At 40.5% G+C, this 16539-nt stretch overlaps 1 protein-coding gene across 1 annotated transcript; it reads right to left on the reverse strand.

Annotated features, from left to right (window-relative positions):
- Positions 1-3284: 3284 nt before the first annotated feature.
- Positions 3285-6659, reverse strand: setmar (SET domain and mariner transposase fusion gene). Its single transcript, XM_030052621.1, has 2 exons — positions 6513-6659; positions 3285-5404 (listed from the first exon to the last, which is right to left on the reverse strand). The coding sequence occupies exons 1-2, from the start codon at positions 6645-6647 to the stop codon at positions 4625-4627; spliced, it is 915 nt and encodes a 304-aa protein (XP_029908481.1). The 5' UTR covers positions 6648-6659; the 3' UTR covers positions 3285-4624.
- Between the last annotated feature and the right edge of the window lie 9880 nt (positions 6660-16539).

A 16539-nucleotide genomic window follows, 5' to 3' on the forward strand; every position in this document is an offset into this window, starting at 1 on the left:
GAACTTATTCAATGCATATTTCTAGTTTGAGTCACCACGAAGTCTGTATTTTCACACATTGCAGTGGTGAGACAAGAGTGGCAAAGGGATTGTTACAGCTTAGCTTGCACAGAGTGAGATCTGCTGTTTGTCAAGTGGCTACTGCACAATGATTCATACTCCTGATAATCAGAGATGCTACCTTACACATAAATGTCATTTCCATAAAAATCCCCACACCTTCAATGCGTATATAACCATAACATGCAGCACCAAGCATGCAGACAAAGGGGTCATTTAAGTTAAGGCTGTCTCATTCTGCAAGACAGTGACTATTATTGGTTCATAATAGAAATAAATAGGTCATGGAAATCCTTGGGATTTGTACAACTTATGATGAAATCCATCAGATCCTTCAATTAAGTGCAGCTCATGTATAACTTAACTCAGAATGCAGAACAAAACTTACAAATTCAAGTAAATCACCCTCTTAAAGTGACAAACATATTAAACAAACTCAGTACTTAACATCTTTAAATCACTGACCTTCAGAGGAAGTGCACTGTCATGGTAATGTTGGTGTAGTGTATGCATGAACGGGTCTGATGAGTGCTGTTAGAAGATGTGGATGGGAGGGCATGCTTCTGGGGCACCAAGACTTCCTGTTGAGCCTCCTGCAGATGTCACAGGCCTTGTTCAACTAAACATCTGCGATGGGAGGTGCCTGCCTGAAAACCTCAATGACACTTCTTTCCTCTAACATCCGAGCAATGTTGCTACACAGGCACTCTGCCTTAACACCACAAAGTGTATATAGTCACATTAGATCCTGCATAATGGTAAAAGAAGAATTGCATGAACCTGTCAATGCTTTATCTTTCTATTTATTTAGTTAGTTAGTTATTCATGACTGACAGACATTATGCACTCCATAATTTGATAGCACTCCCCTCCCTCAGGTGGTCAAACAGTCTGAGCATCTGCCAGGCGAGCAACTCATCCATTAATGGTTCAGGTTCAAAGCCTGCTTCAGCACACCCTGTTTAGTCCTTTGATATTTAGTCAGCACATTAACTCAATATATAACCTACCGGAATCAGGCATAGACAACTGGGGCAACTGAAAATAAGCAACACCATGTAGTTCTTCCAAAGACCATTGGATACAGCTGGCCTCAAACACTCTAAATGGTTCTTCAGTTGAGCAATAAGCCATGACAGCCCTCACTTTACAGCAATTTTAGAGCAATTTATGGGGTTTTTAGGCACCACATGAAGAAAACTTAAAGCCCCGAGTGGCCGACAGCTTTCAAAAAGTAATGCAGTAACATACTGTTGCAATAAGGCAGAAGCAATTACACAATATTTAAATGTTATTCTTCAACTGAACAGTAAAGTTCTGGAACAGACAGGTAAAGAAAATGGTTGATAAGCGATCCAAGTCTGAGAAGGAGAGGAGATTTTTCCACAGCTTTAAGTGTCTTGGCCAATCAGACTGATGAATCATTTTATTTAAAAAAAAAAAAAAAAAAAAAAAAAAAAAAAGGATTTCATGAAAAACCATTTGATCACTGATCAATGAGGAGTCCCTCTACAAGCACTAATTATAGCACCAATAGGAGCTACAACCGCACAAGCCAAAATAACTCTATTTTTTGCGTGAGTGTAGTCACACTCTCTTCAATGCATATACAGCTCATAAAAATAATATTGGAATCAACTTCAATTTGACTTAATTGGTTACAACTTGCAACACAGGTCTTTCCTCATTAGCAGTTACTAACATCACAACAAAGTTACGGGCTGACGGCCTCGGTTTAAATTAGACGTTTAGATGCCTTTGCCAGCTGCGGCCCAGCAGATCGCTGTTCTTTCATCTCGGTGGTGACTTTTTTTCTTCATTTGGCCACAGGATTCATGGCAAGGACATCTGTTCCCTCATTAGAGAGGTGCTCCATTTTTGAACAAATGGATTGCCAGTCCTGATTTCTCTGCTGGTCACTCACCCTGAAATAGTGTCTATTCCCTTTATTGATGTGTTGCATGATTCTCATAAATAGATGGGGTATCTTTGTAACTCATCCATTATAGCTACACTGGGCATGATTTTTGGTGTAAAAATACACTCATCCTGTCAGACTAAAGCACAAAGTGTCCTATACCCCCTGTTGTTTGTCCAAATTAAATTCTGGAGTTGGGTAGGAGCACTTCTCCACCCACAAGTGGCAAATGAAACCTGAGGCATCAAATTCAAACTCTAAAATGTCCAGAGAAAGCTGGACTCACTGGTGTTGGATCTTTTGCCTCTCTGGTTCCTTTGGCATAAAGCATCACAGACCATTTGGAGTTTATTTATGTCACTGTACACAATTCCTGAGTACTCAAACTTTGCAAACCATAAGCCTCTGATGCCACTTGGAGCCATTCAAGTGCAACCTGGTGAAACTCCAAGGCTCTTATAAATATCTCAGTTTAGTCTTTTGACCATCAGAGGTGCAGAGTGCTCTGAGGGAAATAGTCTTTAGAAACATAAAGTGGCCAAGAATCCCAAATTTTCACAAAATAACAGAAAAGGCCCCTGTTATTTTGCACATACACATGCATGGTGTGGCATCCTTGACATGTATTTTGTTTTGCTGTGGCCATCACCACAAGAGGGAAGTTCATCTCATGTGATTAACTGATGGTTGCTAGGTGACCATCCTGGAAAAGAGCCATTAATTTGCAGCTTAGCTCCTGAACAGTCAGAGTGGAGAACAGCCTGCTTGCACCTCTGAACAACTGCTGCCCAATCGTCTACTGTACACATAGCCAGTTGCCATAGGGATTTGAGGGAAACTGACTCAAAAATGACATGAGTCATGTATTTGAAATGAGACTGGCTCTTATCATAGCTGTGGCAGATTTGGTGAAAGATATGGAATCTGCCTCTTTGTGCTGCTACGGCAAAGAGCATAAAGTGTCTCTAGGTACACAAATCAAAGGCTGCCTTTTTGAGAGGCCAAATTAAAGCCCTGCAACAAGAGAAGTGTACAGGTAGAGATGAAATATCACCCGGCACTATAAATCCATATGACTATGGTGATGGAAATAGAGAAAATTGAATGCACACTTTGACGAACCAAATGGAACAAGCTGTACCTGAGCTGAGTATCATAATATGCAATCCCCATATTTTTTTTTTTTTATCCTCGGTATGAGGCATGTTTTTGTATTTTACATCATTTTCTCTCCAAAATCTCTGGCAGCCCATGGGCACAGCCATCCAGCTGGAATTAATGTGATTTATCAGTCATCACATTGCACTTCATTTTTAACAAGTTGGATTTATTTCATTTGTAAACACAAAATGTCCCAGAAATGTCAATGCAGATGCAATCAGTGACATTGCAAAAACTGGTCTAATTTGCACAGGAAAAAAAAAAATCATCCTTGGTAAACCTCATAGACGAGAAAATATAGGTCAATATACAACACCCTGTGCCATTCACCTTTCTGCTGGGTGACACAAAAAAACAATCAACATGATGGTGGTCTCTGACAGGCAGAGGGCTTCCAGCTCCACATCATTTAGTCTCGCTCAGCCCCAACGTGACTGGAGCGCTGGTCCCATTTCTGGATGGAACATGGTCTCCCTTCTAATTAACCCAGATGTGGATATTAATAAGATGAAAGCAGGTCTAGACTGGAAATGGGGCAGATTGTGAGGAGAGGGTCCTGATTTCAGAATGGTCACACTAAAGTGGGACACCTTCGCCCCTCCTTTGCCAGGGGAATAAAACCCGTTACTATATAAAAAACACCCTCTGGCCCTTTTTAATTGCTCCCACTTCTCCTGAGGTTTGAGAGCAATAAGAAGATGAGAATACCTTCAAGGGGAGACTGAGCTGCAGGAATACAAGGAATTGTTGAGTTGATGGTGAGATGTAACTTCTATTACTTCAGTTGTGAATATGGACTTATTTTGGAGGGAGACAGCTTCTCCTTGCACAAAACTAGTGCAACTCTAAGGGCATACGGATCAGATCTGTAGCCTATTTTAATGAAACTACAGTATTTAGCTTTACTCTGTCTCTGGCATGCAAGTGTGGCATGCTCCCTCTCCATCCAGAGTCTTGTTATGCACGAGGAATGAGGTTTGTATGCATTAGAATAAAATGACACAACACTGCAAATCTGGTTCATGTCCTATATAGCAAAATCATTCCCTCATAGATGAAACAGACACTTAAAGACTTTTAGCAAGACTACTCTTTGACAAAAAAAATGAAATTTGTTTCTCTTGCCATAGGATATAGGGTAGGTTTTGATGTGCCATCTCACAGAGAGTGGGTGCTAGCAGTAAAACAGTGACAGGGCAGCAGAGGCCGAGGCAAATTATATGGCCAACCAGGAAACAATGACAGACATAGACATGACTCAGCCAGCAGGCTGTGTTTGTGGTGCTGCCAACATGTGGCATTGTCTCATTCTTATCGCCGGCAATAGCCATTAACGGAGAGCCTATAAAAGCTGACAAATCATGTGCAAACCTAATGGAGGAGACAGGTTTTCAAAACAAAATTAAAAAGAAAAAAAAAAATCATCATTCATAAATCAATGTTGACAAACATGGGCAGATAAAAACAAATGTGACGCAAATGCGATCAAAAGTTGAGAATAGATACATCCAGTGGAAGGAATTGGGCACAGTTCTGGGCACCACAGTGACACGGTTTCCTCTGGAGTGCATCTGTCCTACTGGCCTGTATGGACAGCTCTAGTGGAGTTGGGTTACTGTAGCCTCCTGCGTAGTCAAACGTCAGCTCCTCCTGGGCTTCAATGTCCCGGCCAGCAAACAGTGCCAGTCTGGGCACTGTTGAGTGTACGCGGACTGGCACCATGAACAGGTTTGGCAGGCAGGAGTGGTTTAGAAAGCGGCCCACATTCCCCACTATAGCCGGGTCCACAAATGTTTCGGTGATGGGGCCTTGACCTGCATGCTCCCTCACAGCAATGATGTAATTGTTTTCCTCAGGTCCCTGGGCGAGCTGTCGACGCTTGGCCTCGTCAAAACCGATCACCTCCCCTGCGTACTCGCAAACAAAAGTCCCACAAGGAATGGGCTCTAACGTCCGCACCCCCCAGCCTTTCTCCTTGGTGCCGTAAACCTCCAGCCTGAGTCTGAGGCCTCTCTGGACCACCCGGTTAGAGCAAGCGTCGCCACAGCTGCACAGGGCGTTGCACTCAAACACAGGTGTGCAGTAAGCAGCATGGGAGCCCCTCAGGTCCAGCAGTGTGCCAGCGCTGTCATACGCCTGTCCATATGTCTGCAGGCAGCAGCAGCTCCCCGCCACACAGGAGTGGGAGAGGCAGGAGCATCCAGGGAGGGTAACTTCACTGGGGTCAACGGTGCATCCTGGTCCTTTAACATTATCTGGAAAGTACTGGAAAATGACATCAGAGAAGATTAACAGCAATTAAGAATGAAGAAGAGGAATTCATCTCTGCAAGTCATTCCACTAGCTCTGCAATCCTTGGTGTTACGCAATTTCATATCATTTTATGAGTAAATAATAAAGTAAATATTGGAGCATCAATCTGTTTGCCTTGCAGCTTCCTGCTTGAAACCCAACAGCGTAAGAGCAGAGGTTACTGTATAACTACATACCACACAGCTATAGCCGGTTATCCCTTATAATATCCAAAACTGTCCGCATCATTATACAACCAAGAGAGTCTTGACGGGAATCATGAACAAGAAGTGTGAAGTGGGCCAGCTCCTTTAGCTCAGGAGAATGAGTACTGTAGTGCTCATGTGGTGGTGGCCTGTGATGGTCTGCTGCCATCAGGTGGAAAAATGCTGGGAACTATTACTATCACAAGCCAGCAGCTCATGTTGATAATCATGATGGGTGGACTCTTTCGGACTCATCTGCAAATGTTGAAAGGGAATGAAAAAACATTCAAACAAGAAATAAATTAATAACAATAAAAACGTCCCAACTCACGCCGGTCAAAACGACTTTATTACATGATATTACTTTTGAGTAGAGCTCCCTACTATTTATTCAGGCCTTTTTAAATGAAAATGGCTCAATTTCCCCTCGACTCATAAAAGTTGATGAAACTCGACAAGGTGAAAAAGATGAGACGATGCAGAGTAATGCAGCTTTGTTGCAGAACATAACCTTTAAATCACATCATGGGCCGACAGGTTCTCGGTACTCCCTAATAGAGAAACAGTAGAGCGAAACTCCGTTTGTAAATGTTGCATTTATTAGTGGCTTCACTTTGAGGCAAATGTAGGCAATTTATGTTATGACTCGGCATCTTATTTTGAAGCGACAGAGTCCTTCTTCAAATCGGCATACTGTCCGTCCAAAGAGCAACTCTTCCAACAAACCTTACCTTACTTTCCTCTACCTTTGCAGGCCTAACCCTAAGTAACATGTTTGTACTATAATTAATGCACACTATGTATTCTTGTCGCTAAGACGTGATGTGAGGTTATCGAGTTAGGCGGCTATCATAAGTGTAGCCTACTTAATTTACCTGAAATTTGGGGAGTTCATCTTTGCCGACTTTGCCTTCTATCCACACGGGAACAGACTCAAGACCGCTGCTCAAATCCAGACCACAGCTGTTGACAAGTTCATGACACATGGCAACTTTCAGGCTAAGTTGCATGAAACACAGATGTCAACAAACCGGTGCAGAAGGCTAAACTTCCGGTGTCTTGGTTTAATTTAGCTCCCTCTAGTGGTGTCTGTGAATTATTACGCCCTGGACAAATTCAAGAAGGATGACACTTGGTAATACTGCACATTTTCCTCTCACAGCCTGTCTCACAGCAGTCATTTTTTTTCCTTGTATGGTTCCAGATTTAATTCGGTTAAGCTTTTGTGCATCCATTTCAATTATGATTTCAGATTCGTGCTGCCGTTCAAAGAAAAGCTGAAAATTGCAAAATTGTTGCACTTTGAGGTTTCTGTCAGCTTTCTCTGACCAGTCTGTCTCTTTATTATTATTTTTATACCTTCAATCTAAGAAAATTCAACTAATTTACATTAAGGGTGCCATCTACACACCAAAACCCAAGCCACCCAGCCAAATTTCCATGCTACCACTTTGCCATCCCATGTAAAAATGTCTTGGGACACCCCTGTGGCTCAGCTGGTAGAGATAGTACCAGGCACCAAGGCTCAGTCTTTATCACAGTGGCTCAGGTTTGAAAGCCGGGCTCTTTGCTGCATGTCATCCCTCTCTCTCTCTCTCTCTCTCTCTCTCTCTCTCCCCTGCCATTCCTGTCTCTTTGTACTATTGATGTCAACTAAAGCAGAAATGCCCTCCTCCAAAAATAGTAATAATAGTAAAATAAAATATAATAATACAATAAATAAGATTCTAGATCTGCCACAGCTAATGTGGTCCGGGAGGCTGCAAGAGTGCAAAGTCTATATTAGGATATGTACAGATTTACAAGGGATTTACAAGAGTTTCCCATACACTAATATGGATGGAAACCACTATTATCTGTTTTGGCCTGCTACTTTTTGCTTGCACTCACTGTGGGTCCTCAACTTTCTTTCTTTCTTTCTTTCTTTCTTTCCTTGCTTAGTGCAGTATTCGGTGCATTGTCTGTTTGATCTTTTTAGTTTTCCAAAAAAAAATGTGTTTTCATCAACTAAACTGCAGTAATGCAATATAGGCAGCAAGTGGCGCCACTACATAGGGAAAGTTAAATCCACAATGTCTGAAGTAAAACCTGACACTGTGAGAGAGACTAATGAAGAGGTACAGATGCTTGAGGGATCAGAGAAATCACTCCAAATACATACCAGACATTTGGGTTGTCTGAAATTGTAAATCAGAAATCAGTTAAGTGTTAAATATACCTGACAGACAGGGTTTTCTGTTCTTGTGACATCTACCCTCTGTTAACATGGAAAGACTGAGGCCCGTCCAGCGGTGGATTGGATTTAGGTGGCCTGCTGTGAGGATCTCCTTCTCCGCTGGCACTCCACAACCTTAGAGATGTGGCCCTGGTACCTCACAAATGTCACACCTGAAGGAGCACAAATGGGAGTGACCCTGATGTCCTTCCAGCAGTATCATCCATCCTCCCTGCAAGCTCCGTCTGTTCCCAGATCCAACAGAGGATACCAGAAAAGACAAGAGTCATGATTCAAAAACTTCTGATGAAATGGACGAACTGTTTTCAACTGCCATCGATAGATTCAAGCCTGATCTACCTGCAGTAGTTTGCCAATGACTGACAGTTCTCTCGATGGGCAATAAAAAGTCATTTTGCAGGAATGTCATTATTTTGTCAGGGGACAGAGTTGGGTGTGTAGCATTTCCAGGCCGAAGCCATGATGTTGTTTCTGTGTTGTCATGCATAATTGATGTACAGAGGTTTATTCACTGGTGGCTAGCAGAGGCAGATGGGAGGAGGTCACATTGTCAGCTGGCATTTCAGCGCTGCACACAAGTGACCAAATCTTCCTGTCCTTGTGCGAGGCTTTCTTTTGTCATTTTGCATCTAGATTTCTCCAGAGACTGTGCTTCCAAACAAATGTCGGGTGTTAAAAGTGAAGAGGAACAAGGATGTTATGACCGATATTAAGATATCATGAAGCAAATGGCTGTTGTTAGCAGAAGTTGACATTACACTCACTGCTATATTGAACTATTACGACAACAGGAGATCTTTATCCTCAGAAAAATATTGGCTTCCTCTATCCTGCTAATTGTTTTGACTATATGCATTATAGCATATGAACTACCATTTTACTTATTACATTTAAGATGAAATATTGAAAACCAAACAACAGGCAGTTCAAATATCGCTTTGAGTTTATTACAATGACTTTCCCTGAGGCGTTATCTCACCACAGTCAATGTCGATACATTACTTGACACAGCAAAATCAGTTTCACTGAATTATTTTTTCATTTGTGCAGACACAGTAAACTAAATTCATTTAACAATAAAAAAAAACAAAACTATTGATGTAATGAATTGTAGCCTAAACTGTACTCTGTGAGATACCCAATGTTAGACCAGTTTTCAACATTTTTAATATCAGGAAACAAAACAGCTGACAGCTATCATTGTCTTGTTTCTTGCATTTAGCCATAAATATTAACAGGTGCCCATCGGCATAAATGTATAAGTAAAGAGGTACCAGACTCGACTGCCACAGAACCATAAATTAAACAATATTTGGTCGTTCTGTTGATGTATATCAAGAAATATAACCAGTGTGCCTTCAACACGAGGAATGACTTAACACCTCTACAAAACGGCCTCATTTGAATTGAAGTCAGACTCTCATTTGTTCTCACTATGTTCCAAAATGTGACCCGGAGGAGACATAAAAACAATTCCTCCCACACATTCTTGAAAGAAACCTTGTTTAAAGCCTTTTGTCCGTAATAAAAGGCCATTTCACTCTTTCCAATGACAGCCTTTTTCAGGAGTTGTAGGATGAGCTGCAAAAACTGTCGTACGTCCCATACATTTCGGGGCAGCATTTGATAGGTAAACGTTTTCCATCTTGCACCCTCGATCTTCTCAGTTTTATTTTTAACGACACCCTTAATTCAAAGTTGCTTGTGTGTGCTTTTTTTTTACCCAATAAAGTGAAAGCGGACTTTTTCCTTGGGTACTCAAAATAACTTGGCACTCAGGTTCCCGCTGTTCGGGTCGCCAGAGGAGTAAAGGGCATGTCCTCCTCGCCTCACCTCAGATGAAGCAGGTGGTTGGGGGTCCGTAATGGGCGCTGTTGCCAGGGGTTCTTTGAATTTAATGAGAACACTCACCAACACAAAAGAGCTGAACTTTGAGGGTAGCCTTCAATTGGTTGGAGAGTTAATGAAACAAAGGCATGATAGAGCATGTTCTAGGGGGAGATTATCAACAACAGTCCAGCACTCCCTCTGCTACCGTGCTGATTGACTTGGCCGCAAATTGCCTGCGATGCTCCTCTCGGTTTGCGGGGGAAAGCTGCGCAGTGGCCTGCTGGCGGCTCTCTTGTCTGGTCTGACAGTGAAGAACAAAGGAATTTTCAAAGGTTTCCCTCATCTGCCTTTGTCAGCACGAGCAGGCTTGATTATGATGAGCTGACCCCGGAGGTTTCAAAGGGGCCATTCCTGACTACTCCACTGACTTCATCAAAGACTCAGGACAGGCAGTGAAACAACAGGCAACCAAACATTCAGAGGCTAGTCAGATGAGAGGCATGAGAGTGGAAACGCAGAGGAAAGAAAAAAGAAAGAGAGAGAGAGAGAGAGAGAGAGAGAGAGAGAGAGAGAGAGAAAACTTCCAAGTTGGCTAACAATCAGGCGTACAATTTCACAGCATTCAAACTCTCTCCTGGATGAAGCTCCATCCACAGAAGGATGACTTCAGCCTGCATTTGCGAAGCCTGGAGCAGTCGTCCCACGAGACTCCTGGGTGCGTTCCTCCGCTGCCAGGCAACTGCAGTGACAGCGTGATTCTCTCACATGACAAGATTTTGCAAAGCAATTAAGTGGAGTCAAGGGGGTTCATCGGCCTCCTGAGGGGAGCAGCATATTTAGCTCATCACACTGAGTTTGAGGCATCAAGAGAAGTTTTATAGAAATTTATAAAAAGACAACAGTGGGATGACTGCACCCAGATGTACTTACCACAAAAAAGGTCTGCAAACAAAGCCACATCTACTTTGTCTAAACTTTGGGCTTCTGTTTATCTATTTAGACGTTTTTTTAATAATACATCCATCATAAACTGGAGCTGCAATAAAGAAGATTGTTCCACCTAACTGAGACTCTAGATTTCTCATATTTACTCAAATGAAATTGTGGTGTTGAATATGGACACTGACTCCTGGTGACAAAACCGAAATACAAAAACAGCTGTGGACGTGCATTAAGTATGAATTGCCACAGATAAGCCAGGATGGTAAACATGAAGGTGCAGCTTAATGACAACACATAACAATATTTCTGGATACTGACGATAAAATTTTTCAGACCATTACCTCTCGCTGCCATTTGGTGCTGTCGGCATGCCAAATTGCCTGGTGCAGCTTTGAGGGAGTGAATGCACAAGTCCGGTCCCAAGCAGAGTTCTGGTCTGTGCTTAATGACAGTAAACCTAATTAGTCCCAATAGGTAAAACTTTTTTTTTTTTTTTTTTTTGGATCAGCTACAAAACATAAGTGCTCACCACAGAGTGTTAATTTAACTCTTTTTGGAGAGTTGTTACCTTAACACTAATTTAGTGTAATTATTAACTCTTTTAGATAGATAGATAGATAGATAGATAGATAGATAGATAGATAGATAGATAGATAGATAGATCTAAAAAGAATAAAGACAATAAAGACTAAACATATACAATAAAGACAATAAAGACTAAAAATATACAATAAAGACTAACCTAAGAATATTATTACTTTTATGCAGTATTTTAACACTTTTATGCAGTGTTACACATTGACTCTCACAGGATTGTTTAACTATACAAAGGTTACACTCATTTTAACAATGTGAGGTGTAAAAATAGCTCCTCTGAATCACTAAACAATTATTTAGAAAGGTTTGCTAAAAAATAATGAGGTCATGTCACATTTATTTAAAACATGCACCACATACCAACATTTAAAAACATTTAATAAAACACGTGATAATAAGGATAATAAAGTGTGCTCTCTCACTGTCATTAGAATCCTGCTTGTCAAAGGGTTTAAAAAAGGTGAGCTGGTTGGTGCTAATCAGACAATTTTCATTATTTTGCTCCTCTATACAGTATGAATGGAAATGTTCATCAAAGTACAGTGTCTCAACAGTGCACCCTATTATCAAAGCACGCTGTTCATGTATTATGGCATTACAGATTTTGTTGAAAACAGGGAGGTCATGGGATGTTCCAGTGCTTATAAATAGACCAGCCTGGTACTCGGTGAAACAATTTCTGACCCAACTTGTAGCTGAAACATCTGAACATCCAAAACAACAACTAAATCCAATGTCTCATAGTAAAAAAACAGATTATATCAACTGCATAATTGTTAGTACTATGAAAATACTGCAATGAATCCAGCATGCAAGATTTTTTAACACTATAAATGGAAGGTAGAGCAGGATCTTCACATGCATTACAATGTTCAATATAAAGCTCTTTGGAGCGCAGAGCAAGTCCAGGGTTATTCTCAGTGAATACAGACTGAATATCCTTCTTATTCATTAGACAGAACCTACACCAAAGCATTGCACTGAAACTTTCAACAAAACCTAACAAGCTATGTAATGTAAGAGCATCTCCTGTTACTTTAAATATCAAGCCAAACAACAGTTTGTCAATAAATGGAAGCTGGATTCCTTTTGTTTCTAAAAATTTTCACATCATCAGATAGAGGCTTTAGCATTTCATCAAAGCCAGCCGTCTTTAAATTCTCTGCGTAGAAAAGAGCTGCAAGATGTACATTCAATAGCAACTTTGGTGGGAGGTTTTTTAAAGTAAAATAAACACATCCACATTTATGGATCCCCTTTTTTGGAACCAAATGGGTTTGCTGTTTTCAAAATCATCATCAAAATTTTAGAGCATGCCTGTGTTGTGAAAACAGAGGATGATTTTGGAGATATTAATCATCACTGATGTCTTTGTATGTCCCTATTTCACTCTGTTTCTTTTGCAAGAAACACTCTCTTAGCTCACTGTTTTTGAAAATGGACTTTAGTGTACCTAAAACTGGTATGTACATACTTGTCTGGACAAATTCTTTTGTTTCAACTATTTCTAACTATTTTTCATCAGAACATTTTTGTCTCTTTGTCTCCATGTTTGGAAAATGATTATGTGTTCTATTCTTATTAGGTTCTGACTCCTTAGTTTCAGGGTAAAACATTTGGAGAACTGCTTGACAACTTGACAACTTCCTCCGCTGAACAAACTATTGTTTGGACCATGCCTTCAGAGAGACTAGAAGCTTGTAACTGTGCAACAACAGAACCGTAACTTCTGTGTGATAACAGGGCGAACCTGTGACATAGATGCAGGAGTTGTTGCCTGATAACTTGTAAATTCAACCTCAAAATGTCTTTGCATGTCTGCTTCCTGGTTAGTATCAACCTGATCATCATGGGAATAGCTAGGGTCAGTGCTAAGGTGCTTTCTGAAGCTATTGTATATGCAGAAAGACGAATGGCATCCTTGCGCTCCACACTTCAAATACAAGTTTTTGGCTAGATATAAACCATGTTGAAACTTAAGATGTTGGCAAAGAAGCCAACATTTTTTTGTGATGCTTTTTCCTCACAAAACATATGAACATACTCTGACCTTTGCGCAGTGGAGGCATTTTAACGCTCTCGCAGCAGTCGTGCTCTCAGTTCTTTGACTCGTGGGCTTTCCTTTGCGTTTCCAACATTGATGTTGTAGTTGTTGAAACTGGAAAGAGTTTCATTATCAGAGAGGCTGAAAACATAGCGAGCTTTGAATAGCCCTCCAATGTTAGAGCGTTGCATGGGAGAGCTTTCTGGTCCACAACGATGAAGAACTTTTCGATTTTCTTTTTTTGTTTTTTTTGTTTTGCATTTCAGCAGCTTCAGAGTCCTCACCATTTCAAACTGAAAATGTAGTGTGAAAACATTATTGAAAGTACCTTGTGTTTTTGTTGTGTTATTCATCTGTGCAGTTGATGTGTGTATTTTATTTTATTTATTTATTTATTTTTTTGGCCCAGCATTAGGCCGAGGGACTAGAGATGGACTGAATCAAACTGAATACCAAAAGGAGTGCAGGTACTGACCCACTTCCTGCCGTCACTGGTTGCCACTTCACCACCAAAACTAACCGAGCTGCTGCCTGTTAAAGTCATCCATGATGAAATACACTGCGAGCTTTAAGGTATTAAGCGGAGCGGGCTGCCATGACAGTCTGTGGCTCTGTCAGTCGATTTCCTGCTGCAAAGATTGTAATTTTTAATATTAAGCTTCTTGAGCACAGCTTGTAGCTCAATTTTATGATATTTTGAGATTCAGATAAGAAAGATTACAGATGGTCTTACAAGATTGCTGGTGGAACCATTTTATAAAGGGACATCAGTGCAAATGTTAAGTGGCATGTATTATGACTATACTTTGGAAATGTGCAACATATGGAGGCTACAGCACCCAGATAACACAAGTGACTGTTAGGTGTAATAAGGCCCTGAAAACTAATTGTGTGTAATAAGGCCTTGCAAATTAATTGTGCAGCGATGACCTATCTAATGGTAATTAATTTAAAGTACCTCATATATCTGTGGACAGGACAGTCAACCAAGTCAAACATATTACTGTTGTTGTGGCAGGAGGAAATAACTGGACAAGTGCAGGAGATGCAATTCTCTGTATTAATAAAATAATAATGAGAATATATATATTGAATTTTATATATAGAATTTCACTCAAATGTAAACTTATATATTAATGAATTTACAGGATATTCTTCCACTATTTTTTTTTTTTTTTTTTTTTTTTTTTTTGGCATTGCATTTGCTCTGGCTCTCACTCCACTGAAAGAAAGCTGGCAATGAAATCTGCTGTGGCTAGCCCAAAGGGACAAAGCCAGTCAGATTAATCAAACTGATCTATAAAACATGATAAAGTCGAGCCAATAGCATGAAATTACAAGCTAGACTGCTGATTCATGAATGTAATCTGTTTCACTGGTTGAGAGGTGAGGAGTTCACACCTTTATGTACTAGATCTCACATTGACTCCATTTCAATTCATTCTCCCTAGAATGGAATACAAAAATACTGCACTTAATATATTTTATCAAAGTAAAAGGGAATAACTCGCCAACCCATAACCTCCAGCAATCAATGAATAGCTTTCAAAAATCAAGTCCAGCCAGGCGTGTTCCTTGGAAAGAGGTTGATTCTCTCAAGAGGCTCCATTCTTTGAATCCAATCGATAGCCTTTGTCTGTTTCCACTTAGCCTGCTACGGGTCAGAGTCTGTGTTTTAGATGGGGTGTAATAACCACTGCACACTTTCTTGGTAAGAACCCTTGTGCTGTGGAGAGACAAAAGAGTCTCTCACCTCAGCCAATCTGTTTGTGTTTAGCATTGCCGAAAAGACATGTCATTCGCTCAGTGTTCATTTTCACAAACATGAGTCAGTGTACAACATGAGTGCAATGGTTGTATGGACTTGTGTGTTTCTTTGACCTACTTCAGGCCCTTAGCCTGTAAAGTGGCCCAACCATGGAAATTAAAAATTTCCCTTAATGCAGCTACACATATTTTACAGCCAAAGATGGTATTTTCAAAAATCCACTCAGTTTCATACCAACTCCATGTAATGCATCACAACCAGACATGGTTGTTACTGGCTCTCCTTACTAAATAATTACTAAAATCTTTCTAGTCAGGCAAGTTGACAGGATTCGAGTGCAGTTTATGAAGAATAGACACATGTAATCAACTAAGTCAGTGGCTGACCACAGAATCACACAAATAAAAAGGCCATGGACTGATATCACATAATTTGTTTGTTTCCCGATTTGTTCAGCAACTGTATTGGAGATTTAATAGTTGCTGAAAATAGCGACAAATAAAAATGTACATACTCACTCCTTAAGACTAGTGTCCAGCCATTCATCAGTAATGATCACGTGACCATGGTGGCTCCATATTTGTCTAAGTAGCCTCATCATACTGCCTTCAGGAAGCACACAAGCATGAAACGGGCTGTCTATGAGTAGTCATTTTGCACCAGTCACAGCAGAAAATGATTGAGATCAGCAAATGTTTAACATTGTCAATGTCATGTCATCTTGACAAGCTGACAAACAGCCAGTTTTGAACAATTCCAGGCAATTAGCTTTTGTTCCTCACCTAAAGTGATATCAGAGTTATTGTGCTCCTTTGTACAGAGACTTACAAATAAGGTTTGGCAACCTAGAAAAAAGAAACTATCACAACGAAGTTCACATGAATTTGATGGGAAATCACAACAACCATAGACTGCAATATCACAGCTGTCACAGAAAAACCTTGCAACTCCAGTTTTGGTGATTTTCATGTTTTAACTTCAACTGAATGATTGCATGCTCCCCTATGGGTAAGGATGAAATGGATGGATATGGATAAAAGTTATTTAGCCGATTTGTCTTTTGAAAGTCTTTCAAAACCTGCAGAATAAACTTGACAGATTGGTATGTACTGTGAATAGATAGATAGAGAGATAGAGCAACAGAATGATTGCACTGGATAGAATTTCTACTCAAGCAGCCAGAAAGCAATAGTGCACTTGTAATTAGAGATGAAGAATTTCAGAGAGGCTCGACTCATTTGGGTTTTGCAAGAGAGCAGATGGTTGACCTTCTCTGACCTGTTTTCTAATGCCACAAATTGTGCTAGAGGAAAAGTCAGAGGCAGCATAAGGTCAGGCTAAAATTTGAGGAAAATGTGCAGTTACGCAAGGCTGGAAAATTTTGTTTATTCTAATACTAATGCACACATACACACGCGCATATATACAACACATGAGGTAATCAATATGGCTGAGATTTTGTATTGTTTTGGAAACTGGAGTCAG

The sequence above is a fragment of the Myripristis murdjan genome, chromosome 5, assembly GCF_902150065.1.
Source record: "Myripristis murdjan chromosome 5, fMyrMur1.1, whole genome shotgun sequence".
NCBI lineage: Eukaryota > Metazoa > Chordata > Actinopteri > Holocentriformes > Holocentridae > Myripristis > Myripristis murdjan.

Excerpts from the sequence above, each read along its gene's own strand:
- setmar (XM_030052621.1), bottom strand. The coding sequence starts at position 6,647 with ATGCAACTTAGCCTGAAAGTTGCCATGTGTCATGAACTTGTCAACAGC. Across the intron at positions 5,405-6,512 it reads ATGAACTCCCCAAATTTCAG|TACTTTCCAGATAATGTTAA; the intron begins GTAAATTAAGTA and ends GTCATTTTCCAG.